Source organism: Pristiophorus japonicus, chromosome 5 (genome assembly GCF_044704955.1).
Source record: "Pristiophorus japonicus isolate sPriJap1 chromosome 5, sPriJap1.hap1, whole genome shotgun sequence".
In the NCBI taxonomy this organism is placed as follows: domain Eukaryota; kingdom Metazoa; phylum Chordata; class Chondrichthyes; family Pristiophoridae; genus Pristiophorus; species Pristiophorus japonicus.
Window position 1 is genome coordinate 159,848,853 of NC_091981.1, and position 13,740 is coordinate 159,862,592.

Consider the following 13,740-nt stretch of genomic DNA (forward strand, 5'->3'; position numbering starts at 1 on the left):
GGGCAGCCAATCAAGGTACAGTATTTTCTCATTCATAATAATGGGAACAATGGGAACAAGTTGCAGTTCCCATTATTATGAATGAGAATTCCCCCAAACACACAAAACACTAATAAAAAATAGAAAAATACACTGCATATTTAAGATTAATTTAAATTAAAGTTCTTATAAAAAAATATTTTCTCGGCTTTTTAAAACATTTTTTTAATTATGTCTTAAAATAAACTTACCATTGTGGGGAGGGTTTTTAACAGTAAAATGTGTTTTTATAACTTTATTTTAAAATGCTTTTGTGTATTTTTAAACACTTGCGCCTGTAAAAGTAGGCTATACGCCTGCTTTTTCAGGTGCAAGATTTTTGAGGACATTTGCTGGGCAAGATACGCGTAAATATCGGAAATCTTGCCCTGCAAGTGTCCTCGCTCCTGATAAACGCGAGATCTGTCAAGCCAGAAACTTGACAGATCGGAAAAGCCGGTTTTCAGCGGATGCACATTGCGCGCTGAAAACCGGCTTTTCCGATGCTTTCCCGGGTCCGTAGAAACTTCGTACAGACCCGAGACACTGGAATTTTAGCACCAATATTTCAATCTGAAGTTGTTTTGGCTTTGTGTCAATGCAGAAAATGTGGTATAAGTCTGATGCAAAGTTGCTCGAATCAAGTTTAGACAATTGATGTAAGGCCATTCCCAGGAGATATTCTTGTGCTGCTTCAGCTTCTTACCAGTGCTGTATAACAACAGTCACACCACCTATCTACTACGCTCTGTATAATTGTGTCATCTGCAAGTTTGATATTATGTCCCTTATATGTCTCCTAAAACTGAATCCTGGAGGATTCTGCTGCATACATCCATACACCCCACTTCTTCCTCTGTATGGTACTAGCAAAGCAAAGTAAATGTCAATATCTAACGTCACACTGTGCTGATTCCTTGCACCCTTCTGGTCTCATGCTGCTTTTGGACACTTTCATTTAGTCTTATATATTTAGTAAAGAGCTAGGTCTTCAGTTTTTTAGTAACCAACAGTAAATCTGATCATTCTATTACAAGTACCTATAAAAGATCAAAAGATAACTTACGTACTTTTGTTCAGAACACATGGTTCAATAATATTTGTGAGGAGTGGCGGGAGGTTAATGGTGTTTCACCTAGACCCCCAAGGTATCCTGCTTCCCGACCCACTGTTGCCGAACGACCCTGCGATCATCCGTTCCCTCCCCGCCATTCCTCCCCCAGCCTCCGATCCATGATATCTCACAACCTTTCATCCATAATCTACCCCTCTTACCTTCCATCCACAATCTCCAGCCTGACCAACGATCTTTGCCCCCACCCCCGGATCACAATACCCCCAACCAATGATCTATTGCCCCGCTCTCCGCCACCCACAATCTCTCCCTCCCTCCCTCAGCTCCTCGGCCTTCCAGTGCAGGCCTACCCGCCTGACAGTTCGGCAGCCTCTCAACCTGACCGCCTGCCGGGAAACGTAGAAAAATAATTTATATGCGGTCCTGCCATTGAATTCGGTAGGACCTCCGTGTTACCCGCATTTCTGGTATTCCCGGCCGCTTCAACCCCACCCTGACCTCTGCTCCCTCGCCTCCTCCTTGATCTCCACAACTGAAATGTGAGAATTAGCAATGTAGTGCGGTAACCACAATCCATGGATTCATACTGAGTATATATTAGACCTGATCTTACAAGAAAAACTGTGGCTCTGTGGCACAAATAATGTTACATTTTTTTATATTTCCAACAGGGAAAAGCTGGGTTTAAAGGACATAAGGTAAAGTATAATGTTGTTGACTAAATTAATATTTTGACTGTCGCATGTCTGCGTGCCTGTGCCAGAAAGAAGTTCAGACAATTGTGAACTACTTACATCAGCTTAACTCAGCACAAATAGTGGGTTAAACTTCCTGTTCAATATGGCACAGTCATATATTACCCAGTACATTTGCTGGCTGCTCCATTGGGAAAGCACAATCCATTGCTTCTTGACTGTACTGCTTCTTGATTCCATATTTCAGTGGATTTATAAAAACAATGTACATCACCACTGGCTACAAAACAAACATTCCCAAAAGGCCTCCTCGTGAAGCAACCAGAGCCACCGAAACAACATCTGACATGTTTGTGAGTGAGCCCTTCTGCTCCTTTAATTTTGCTTTTTCAAGACAGAATACAGAGTAACTCCCAGTTGAATGTTTAGGCTTCTTTGAAGTTGATGCTTAGGAGAGACCACGGCCAAACCTTTCAATGTTGTTGTACATCTACAAGGCTACGGACCAAGAGCTGGAAAGTGGGATTAGGTTGGATAGCTCTTTTTTGGCTGGCACGGATACAATGGGTCGAATGGCCTCCTTTTGTGCCGTATGATTCTATGAGTTCCTGGCAAGACACAAAACAGACAAGTGCTTTATTTCATTATTAAATTAAAAAATGTTTGTTATACACTATTGCATGGGCTCGTGAGGACAAGGGGCAACTTGTGAAGCATAAAGCGCTACAACTGGCTGGGAAACTGAGTTACATAAATTTAATCTTACCTTAAAGTGGAGGGCAGAGAAACCCAAGGCAAAAATCAAAAAGGGCCACATTACAGCAAAATCCTAAAGGGACAAAGTGTATTAAAAAGACAAGCCTGAAGGCTCTGTTCCTCAATGCGAGAAGTAGTCGTTATAAGGTGGACGAATTAACTGCGCAGGCAGCTCTTAACGAATATGACATAATTGGGATTACGGAGACATGGCTCCAGGGTGACCAAGGCTGAGAACTCAACATCCAGGGGTATTCAACATTCAGGAAGGATAGACAGAAAGGAAAAGGAGGTGGGGTGGCATTGCTGGTTAAAGAGGCAATTAATGCAATAGTAAGGAAGGACATTAGCTTGGATGATGTGGAATCTGTATGGGTAGAACTGCGGAATACCAAAGGGCAGAAAACGCCAGTGGGAGTTGTGTACAGACCACCAAACAGTAGTAGTGAGGTTGGGGACAGCATCAAACAAGAAATTAGGAATGCGTGCAATAAAGGTACAGCAGTTATCATGGGCAACTTTAATCTACATATAAATTGGGCTAACCAAACTGGTAGCAATAAGGTGGAGGAGGATTTCCTGGAGTGTATTAGGGATGGTATTCTAGACCAATATGTCGAGGAACCAACTAGAGAGCTGGCCATCCTAGACTGGGTGATGTGTAATGAGAAAGGACTAATTAGCAATCTTGTTGTGCGAGGCCCCTTGGGGAAGAGTGACCATAATATGGTAGAATTCTTTATTAAGATGGAGAGTGACACATTTAATTCAGAGACGAGGGTCCTGAACTTAAGGAAAGGTAATTTCGATGGTATGAGGTGTGAATTGGCTAGAATAGACTGGCGAATGATACTTAAAGGGTTGACGGTGGATCGGCAATGGCAAACATTTAAAGATCACATGGATGAACTTCAACAATTGTACATCCCTGTGTGGCGTAAGAATAAAAAAAGGGAAGGTGGCTCAATCCTGACTAACAAGGGAAATTAGGGATAGTGTTAAATCCAAGGAAAAGGCATATAAATTGGCCAGAAAAAGCAGCAAACCTGAGGACTGGGAGAAATTTAGAATTCAGCAGAGGAGGACAAAGGGTTTAATTAGGAGGGGGGAAATAGAGTATGAGAGGAAGCTTGCAGGGAACATAAAAACTGACTGCAAAAGTTTCTATAGATATCTGAAGAGAAAAAGATTAGTGAAGACAAACATAGGTCCCTTGCAGTCAGAATCAGGTGAATTTATAATGGGGAACAAAGAAATGGCAGAACAATTGAACAAATACTTTGGTTCTGTCTTCACGAAGGAAGACACATATAACCTTCCGGAAATACTAGGGGACCGAGGTTCGAGCGAGAAGGAGTAACTGAAGGAAATCAGTCAGGAATTAGTCAGGAAATTGTGTTAGGGAAATTGATGGGATTGAAGGCCGATAAATCCCCAGGGTCTGATAATCTGCATCCCAGAGTACTTAAGGAAGTGGCCCTAGAAATAGTGGATGCATTGGTGATCATTTTCCAACAGTCTATCGACTCTGGATCAGTTCCTATGGACTGGAGGGTAGCTAATGTAACAACACTTTTTAAAAAAGGAGGGAAAGAGAAAACGGGGATTTATAGACCGGTTAGCCTGACATCAGTAGTGGGGAAAATGTTGGAATCAATTATTAAAGATGAAATAGCAGTGACAGAATCGGTCCAAGTCAGCATGGATTTCTGAAAGGGAAATCATGCTTGACAAATCTTCTAGAATTTTTTGAGGATGTAACTAGTAGAGTGGACAAGGAGAACCAGTGGATGTAGTGTATTTGAACTTTCAAAAGGCTTTTGACAAGGTCCCACACAAGAGATTAGTGTGCAAACTTAAAGCACATGGTGTTGGGGTAATATATTGAAGTGGATAGAGAATTGGTTGGCAGGCAGGAAGCAGAGAGTAGGAATAAACGGGTCCTTCTCAGAATGGCAGGCAGTGACTAGTGCGGTGCCGCAGGGCTCAGTGCTGTGACCCCAGCTCTTTACAATATACATCAATGATTTCGATGAAGGAATTGTGTAATATCTCTAAGTTTGCAGATGACACTAAGCTGGGTGGCAGTGTGAGCTGTGAGGAGGATGCTAAGAGACTGCAGGGTGACTTGGACAGGTTAGGTGAGTGGGAAAATGTATGGCAGATGCAGTATAATGTGGATAAATGTGAGATTATCCACTTTGATGGCAAAACCATGAATGCAGAATATTATCTGAATGGCTGCAGATTAGGAAAAGGGGAGGTGCAGCGAGACCTGGGTGTCATGGTACATCAGTCATTGAAAGTTGGCATGCAGGTACAGCAGATGGTGAAGAAGGCAAATGGCATGTTAGCCTTCATAGCTAGGGGATTTGAGTATAGGAGCAGGGAGGTCTTACTGCAGTTGTACAGGGCCTTGGTGAGGCCTCACCTGGAATATTGTGTTCAGTTTTGGTCTCCTAATCTGAGGAAGGATGTTCTTGCTTGCTATTGAGGGAGTGCAGCGAAGGTTCACCAGACTGATTCCCGGGATGGCGGGACTGACGTATGAGGAGAAACTGGATCGACTGGGCCTGTATTCACTGGAGTTTAGAAGAATGAGAGGGGATCTCATAGAAACATATAAAATTCTGACGGGACTGGACAGGTTAGATGCAGGAAGAATGTTCCCGATGTTGGGGAAGTCCAGAATCAGGGGACACAGTCTAAGGATAAGGTGTAAGCCATTTAGGACCAAGATGAGGAGAAACTTCTTCACTCAGAGAGTTGTTAACCTCTGGAATTCTCTACTGCAGAGAGTTGTTGATGCCAGTTCGTTAGATATATTCATGAGGGAGTTAGATATGGCCCTGACGGCTAAAGGGATCAAGGGATATGGAGAGAAAGCAGGAAAGGGGTACTGAGGTGAATGATCAGCCATGATCGTATTGAATGGAGGTGCAGGCTCGAAGGGCTGAATGGCCTACTCCTGCACCTATTTTCTATGTTTCTATGTTTCTATGTTTCTAAAGTGTACTGAAAAAAAATGAAATTGTTAAAAGAAGATCGTCCAGGATTCAAAACAATATTGTCTTTCAGCTAGTTTTAAGAGGGTGGATAAAAATATTCACTGCATTTTATTAGCTGTTTAGAGCTTAATGCCTGTTCCTTCTTAGTTCAATAATTCATACCAAAGTGACCCATTTGCCATTTAATTGCAGCAATTTTGAATTTTGTTTACACACCTTGATTCATAAATTGGCAATCATTATAATTGTGCTTATTAATTTTATTAATTTTGAATTGGCATTATTTCAGGATAAATTAAGTGATTACCCACTACAATTAATTAAATTTTTGGATGGCCCTTGGATTGGCCAGCTTTTTTAGACCTTCACAGTTACCAAGGAATCATGTTTATCTGATTTACAGACAGGAAAATGTATACGTTCCAACTATCATCCATCTTGGAGATATTGAAGTTTTCACAACAGTGGCTGACTTCATGAATTGGTAGATTATGGGTTTCTGATCATCACAGAGACCTAACCCTTGGAGGGGCAGCACAATGAATGCACAGTCAGTGTGCTCCATGAAATTGAAGGAAGCTGAATATCTTCAAAACAGGTGGAGTTAGTAAGGAAATGTTTCAGTGGGCGCACTTCCTTCGCTCCAACCTAGAGGACAAAAGCAGTTGTTTAGAGGGCTGTTGTGGGCATTGCAACTTTAACAGCCCACAGGATAGCAAATATAAGGCTCCTTCAAGATAATCCATGAGATATTTTGAAATCTGTGACCTTGTTTTATCTATATATAGAGGGGCTGTGAGACAGAGACTATTTTGAAGGTTGATGGATTTTTTTCAGTGCATTGCTCAGCCCAGTGCTATTATTTATTCTGATAAACATCAACAAAATTAGTTCAAATGCAAAAATAATGGCACAGATTGCTTCAATGCTGTACTAGTTTATGATTCTATGATTTCAAAAAGGGTGTGTTACATTGGTAAGTTTTGATTACAGATGTCCCAATTGTGAGAAAGAAATCTGCAGTCAGATTAGATTGACGAGTAGGAGTAACAAAATTATTGTTCTGGGAGAATTTAATTATCCACTTATCAGTTGGGACAAAGAGGGAGTAAATATAGAAAAGGAAATGGAATTTCTAAAATGTAATCAAGCAGTATGTTAGTAGGTCTACACAGAAGGAAGCATTGCTAGATCTGGTTATGAGGAATGAAATAGGTCAGATTGATGAGATAAATTTAGGTGAGCACATTGGGAATAGTGCCAACAACTTGATAAGGTTTAAAATCCAACTAGAATGGGAGAAAGTCAGTATAAAACTAGAACACACGATTGGTTTAGGGCAGATTTTAGAAAGATGAGCAGCAAGCTAGCTGAGGTGAGATGTCGACCAACAATGGGATGTTCGAAAAGAGATTGCAAAAGTACAGTGTAAGGGGCCAAAATTGGCCCGCGCTGGGTTTGGGCGGTGAATTTGATTTAAAGGGGAGGGCCATGATGAACTCTGCAGCCTCTTTAGTGGTGCCCACTGTGCCACCAGGGAGGGTGTCTGCCAGGAGGGGGTGCCGGTCTACATGTTGGCGGCCCGGCCACATCAACGGCCGCCATTGTCGGGCCGACTGAAAAGTCGGCCGACAGAAAGAAAAATGGCCGGCACCGTGCTACCACCTCCCCTTTAAGGGTGGCCAGGGCTCCCCAGCTACCACAGCTTCTCACCCCGAGAAGCTATCAGTGGCATCACCGCATGCCAACCGACCTCGCGACCCACGGGACAATTTCCTCCGAGGGGCGCAAAGGGACCGGCGCGCACGGCAATGACATCATTGGCGTGCATGCGCGGCACCAATGCGCTAATCGTGGGGTGGGTTGCGAACCACTTTTCACTGGTGGAGCCCTGGGGGCAATTCCGGGGCGGTGGGGGGGGGGGGTGCTCTGGCTGCCACGCCCGGGCAAAAACTCTTTAACGCCCCATTAGCGTATACTGGAGGCGCTAATGGGCCTTTCTGAGAGTGGCAATTTTGGCCCCTAAATATATTCCATTAACAAAGGAAACCACTAGTAGTTTCAGTATGTCATGGCCAAATAAAGAAATTATAAACCAATTAAAATTGAAGAAGGGGGCCTATAATTACTCTAGACAGGGGTGATGGGTGAACAGGACTTGTGCAAGTTAGGATACAGACAGCCGAGTTTTGGATCACCTCAAGTTTATGTAGAGTAGAATGTGAGAGGTCAGCCAGGAGTGCATTGGAATAGTCAAGTGTAGAGGTAACAAAGGCATGGATGAGGGTTTCAGCAGTGGATGAGCTGAGGCAAGGGTGGAGACGGGTGAAAATAGGTGGTAGTGTTTTTTAAAAAATTTGTTTATGGGATGTGGGCGTCGCCAGCATGGCTAGCATTTATTACCCATCCTTAATTGCCCTAGAGGAGGTGGTGAGCCGCCATTTCTGAGAGCAGTTAAGAGTCAACCACATTGCTGTGGGTCTGGAGGCCAGACCAGGTAAGGGTGGCAGATTTTTTTCCCTAAAGGACATTACTGAATCAGATGGGTTTTTACAACAATCCGGTAGTTTCATGGTTACCATTACTAATACGAGCTTTTTATTCCAGATTTATTTATTAACGGAACTTAAATTCCCCCTCTGCCATGGTGAGATTTGAACTCATGTCTCTGGATCATTAGTCCAGGCCTCTGAAATTACTAGTCCAGTGACATAACCACTATGCTACTGTACCCGTATGGTGTGGATATGTGGACGAAAGCTCATTTCAAGGTCAAATATGACACCAAGTTTGCGAACAGTATGGTTCAGCCTCAGACAGATGTTGGAGAGAGGATGGAGTCAGTGGCTAGGGAACAGAGTTTGTGGCGGGGATCGAAAACAAGAGGCAACGTGTAGATGAGAAATAAGGGGGGACCAAGGTTAGATCCTTGTGGGACACCAGAGGTTACGATGAGGGAGCAGGAAGAGAAGCTGTTGCAGCTGATTCTCTGGCTACGATTAGATAGAGAAGAATGGAACCAGACGCGTGCAGTCCCACCTAGTTGGATGACAGTGGAGAGGCGTTGGAAAAGGATAGTGTGGTCAACCATGTTCAAAAGCTGCAGACAAGTCAAGAAGGACGGAGAGGGATAGTTTGCCTTTGTCACAGTCACAAAGGATGCCATTTGTGACTTTGATGAGAGCTGTTTCAGTACTGTGGCAGGTGCGGTAACCTGATTGGAGGGATTCAACATGGAGTTGCGGGAAAGATGGGCACGGATTTGGGAGGTGACAACATGTTCAAGGACATTGGAGAGGAAAGGGAGGTTGGAGATGGGGTGGTAGTTTGCAAGGAGAGGGCGGTCAAGGGTTGGTTTTATGAGAGGAGTGATACGGCATGTTTGAGGGAGAGGGGGACGGTACCTGAGGAGAGAGAACCGTTAACAATGTCAGCTAACATGGGAGCCAGAAAAAGAAGTTGGGTGATCAACAGATTAGTGGGAAAAGGGTCGAGGGAGCAGGAAGTGGATCTCATGGACAAGATGAGCTTGGGGAGATTGGAGAGAAACTGAAGAAAGATGTGAGGTCAGGGCTAGGGCAGGGAGGATCCCTGTTCTAAATTTCTTATATTTAAACTTGCATCTATGGTCCCTTGTTCTAGACCCCTCAACTGCAAGAAGTAATCTGATTCTATATACCCTGTTAAAGCCAAGAAAAGGAAATATGTGGAAGAATATTTAAAAAACATGAAAAAGGATAGTAAAATATTTTACAAGTATATTAATAGAAAAGAGAATAATTAAAAGTGAGGTGGGATCCCTAAAAAGAGAAGATTGTTATTTTGCAGATAATGATCAAAAAATTGCGGTGGTATTTAAAAATACTTTGCATCAGTCTTTACTAAAGAGAAGGATATCGGAGAGAAGGTGAACCTTAAAGTGGCTGAGAGTGAGATGATCTAAATTATAATTGATAAAAGGAAAATTTTACATCTGTTAGTTAGACTAAAGAAAGCCAATGCCTCAGTGGCGAATGGGTCTATCCTAGGATCCTGAGGGAGATGAGGAAGCAAATTGCAGAGGCCCTAGAAATTATATTTCAGGACTCTATTGACTGGATGTGAATTGGAGGACTGGAGAGTAGCCAATGTAGTAAGATTTGCAAAACACAAGCTTTTTTCATGATAACAACGCAGATTATGGGACAAAATGATAGAAGTGTTTATAATTATAAAATTTTGGACAGGGTATATAGAAGCAGACTGATTCTTGTTGTTAAGGAGTCTAGAACAAGGGATCATAGATGCAAGATTAAGTATAAGAAATTTAGAATAGAGAGCAAAAACTTTCTTTATATGGAGAGTTATGATGCTGTGGTCGTCACTTCCAGGTTTAATGGTTGAGGTAGAAATTATGTTAACATTGAAGATTAGATTGGATAGATTTATAAAGGAAGTGAGAGTCAAGGGATACGGGCTTATTTATGGGACTATTTGCTCGTGTGGGAGATAAATCCAGTATGGACTAGATGGGATGAGTGACCTGTTTCTGTGTTGCAACTTCTATGTATTTCTATATATATTTCTGGTTATGTAGAATATTTATTAACTTTAAAAAATATTGAAAAAGAATGGAGACGAGTCACACTTAATTGCTCAAAGGACTAATTATTTACTTGTTTACCATTATGTTCATATTTTGCAGCATTCCAATTGATTGATTTTGATCTGTAATATGTCAGAGGGACTCATATTTTTGTTCGGTGTTGGTAAACTAATATAAGATCTATCAAAATTGCACCTTGTCTGACAGTTTTATTATTCTCTCCACAGGGCATAAAAGGTGAATGTGGGATCCCAGGAACAATAGGCGAACGTGTAGGTATATTTTCCATATATCTGTGGTTTAGTTTAACATTTTCTTCCATTTTCTGTATTTAAAATTGATAATAGGAAAGGGCATGGAAATGGGATTAGAATAAATAGCTCCAGTTCAAAAGGTAGCAGCAGTAGCAGGAGTAGTCTCCTTCTGTGCTGTAATTTCAATGATTCAACAATTTTTGCCCGAAGATTAATTACCCTCTACAAAATTTATTTTATTTTTTATTTCCTTTTTTAAATTATTTTTTCTCTCTTCTCCAGGCAACGTGCTCCCAGCTCCCAGTAAGCAAGTTCCCAGCCTCTGATCAGCACCTCTTATGAGGGAACGACTGAGGACGGGAATTTGTTGTGTGAGAACAGTGGGTGGAATTTCCAACATTGGATGGGGGTTAAAACAGCCCATAGCAGATCAGCCGCCTGTTATACACCCAGCCCAACTTTGAAGTAAATGGAAAGGGAAATCAGGCGGGGTGTATAACAGACTACTGATCTGCGAGCAGCCATTTTACAGCCCCACCAAAGTTGAAAGCTCCGCTCAGTAAGAGCTAGGCTGTGTATGCCAGTATTTCCAGAACATACATTTTTTGGAGTCTATGTGTTACAATAGGTTTACACTAGCCTTTTGTGATCTGGGTTCAGATCTTACCAAGACTGATGGGACTAAAGTCTTTGTATCTGCTAGCTATAAGGGTTCTACGTGAATTCAATTTGCAGTCATAACCCAATTCCAATGGATACAAGCTCACATTATCAAGCCTCATCTAATTTGGCACTAATTAGCACAATATTAACAATCACTCTCAGAGGGCCCGCAGGATGGTTGGTGTGGGAAATTAAAAAAATGTAGGGATTACTGTTCTGATGTTGGGTTAGAGGTCGATTGTTGGGAGAGCACAGAGAAGTTTACTGTACAGCTAAATAATGCTACAACTGAGCTGTGATCCTAGGTACAGAAATGGAAAAGTGTTCTATGTCCCAGTGTTGACATCGATTGCCTTACACTTCAGTGCAGAACTGAGGGAGCAGGGGATTTCTCCCCAGTTTCCTGGCCACTTCTTCTTAGGCAATCCCTCGGAGTCGAGGATGACTTGCTTCCACACTAAAATAGTTCTCAGGTGAGTGATGAGACCAATGAGGGATCTACAGTCTCTGTCACAGGTGAGGCAGAACGGTGGTTGGAGGGACGGGTGGGAGGGGTGCTTGGGTTGTCATGCGCTCCTTCCGCTGTTTGCGCTTGGCTTCCGCTTGCTCCGGGCGAAGAAACTCGAGGTGTTCGGCGTCTTCCCGGATGCTTCTCCCCCACTTTGAGCGGTCTTGGGCCAGGGATTCCCAGGTGTTGGTGGGGATATTGCACTTTTTCAAGGAAGCTTTGAGGGAGTCCTTGAAGTATTTCCTCTGCCCACCTGGGACTCGCTTGCCATGTTGGAGCGCTTGTTTTGGGAGTCTTGTGTTGGGCATGTGGATGATGTGGCCCGTCCTTCGGAGCTGATCAAGCGTGGTCAATGCTTTGATGCTGGGGATGTTGGCCTGAGCAAGAACACTGATGTTGATGTGCCTATCCTGCAAAAGATTTGCAGGATCTTGCGGAGGCAGCGTTGATGGTACTTCTCCAGTGCTTTGAGGTGCCTGCTGTACATAGTCCATGTCTCTGAAGCATATAAGAACATAAGAACATAAGAAATATAGGAGGGCGGGTATCACCACTGCTCTGTAGAACAGGGAGCAGGGGATTTCTCCCCAGTTTCCTGGCCACTCTTTATCCCTCAACTAACATCACAAAATAAATCAGATTACCTGGTCATTATCTCATTGTTGTTTGTGGGACCTCGCTGTGCGCAAATGGTCTCACGCATTTTCTACAAAATAACAGTGACTACACTCCAAGGTCACGAAAGGTGCTGTATAAATGGAAGTTATTTCTTTCCTTCAGAAAATCTGAAAAAATATTGTTTTAGAGATCATGCTTTTTTTCTTTTTAAGATAACAGCCCTAAATTTTCAAAAGTTCTTTTAGACTCCTGCCATGACACTGCTGACCTGCTCTCTTGACCCTATTCCCACTAAACTGCTGACCACCCAACTTTCCTTCCTGGCCTCCATTCTAGCTAATAAACCCACCCTTGACCCCTCTGTCCTTGCAGACTACCACCCCATCTACAACCTCCCTTTCCTCTCCAAAGTCCTTGTTGTCTCCTCCCAAATCCATGCACCACGTTCCACAACTTCACGTGTGAACCTCTCCAATCAGGTTTCCACCCTGCCACAGCATTAAAACGGCCCTAAACAAAGTCACAAATTACATCCTCTGTGACTGTGGTGAACTATCCACCCTCATCCTTCTCGACCTGTGTACAGCTTTTTGCACAGTTGACCACATCATCGTCCTTCATCACCTCAGCTCCGTTGTCCAGCTGTGTTGTACTTCCTTCACCTGGTTCCCCTCTTATCCATCCAGTCATAGCCAGAGACTCTTCTGCATTGGCTTCTCTTCCTGCCTTGCACTGTTAGCTTTGGAGTTCCCCAAGGATCTATACTTTGCCCCTTCCCAGTTCATTCACATATTACTCCTCAGCGACATCATCCAATGACAGGATGTCAGGTTCTACATTATGCTGATGACACCCAGCTCTACCTTACCATCGGCTCTCTCAACTCTTTCACTGCCTTCATGCTGTCAGACTGTTTGTCCAACATCCAGTGTGCTGAAATTTCCTCCAATTAAACATTGGAAATACCAAAGCTATTGTCTTCAGCTCCCAACACAAACTCAGTTCCCTAGTTGCCGATTCCATCCCCCTCTCTGGCCATTGTCTCAGGCTGAACCAGATTGTTCACAATCTTGGTGTCCTAATTGATCCTGAGCTATGCTTGCAACTCCATATCCTCTCCTTCAAAAAGCCTGGCTACTTCCATCTCCGTAACATTGCCCATCTCTGCCCAGCCTCAGTATATCTGCTGCTGAAACCCTCATTCATGCTTTTGATACCTCCAGAACTGAGTATTCCAATGCTCCCCTGGCTCATCCAAATCTCTGCTGCCCATAGGTTAACTTATGCCAAGTCCTGTTCACCCATCAACACTTGCTCATTGATTTACATTGGCTCATGGTCCACCAAAGCCTCAATGTTAAAGTTCTCAATCCTCATGTTCAAATCCCTCCATTATCTTGCCCCTCCCTAACTGTAACCTCCTCCAACCTTACAACCCCCAAGATCTCTGCATTCCTCCAACTCTGACCTCTTGTGTATCCCCCACTTCCTTTGCCTCACAATTGGCAAACATACCTTCAGCCATCTAGACCACAATCTCTGGAATTCCCTCCCTAAACT

The 13,740-nt window shown here is 43.2% G+C and overlaps 1 protein-coding gene across 1 annotated transcript in view; it reads left to right on the plus strand.

The window, feature by feature from the left end:
- Positions 1-13,740, plus strand: part of LOC139264487 (collagen alpha-1(XXVIII) chain-like) — a 405,978-nt gene that overhangs the window by 31,250 nt on the left and 360,988 nt on the right. Inside the window, exons 8-9 of the mRNA XM_070881040.1 lie at positions 1,765-1,791; positions 10,365-10,409. Of these exons, the coding sequence (XP_070737141.1) occupies positions 1,765-1,791; positions 10,365-10,409 (72 nt within the window). The remainder of the gene's footprint in view (positions 1-1,764; positions 1,792-10,364; positions 10,410-13,740) is intronic.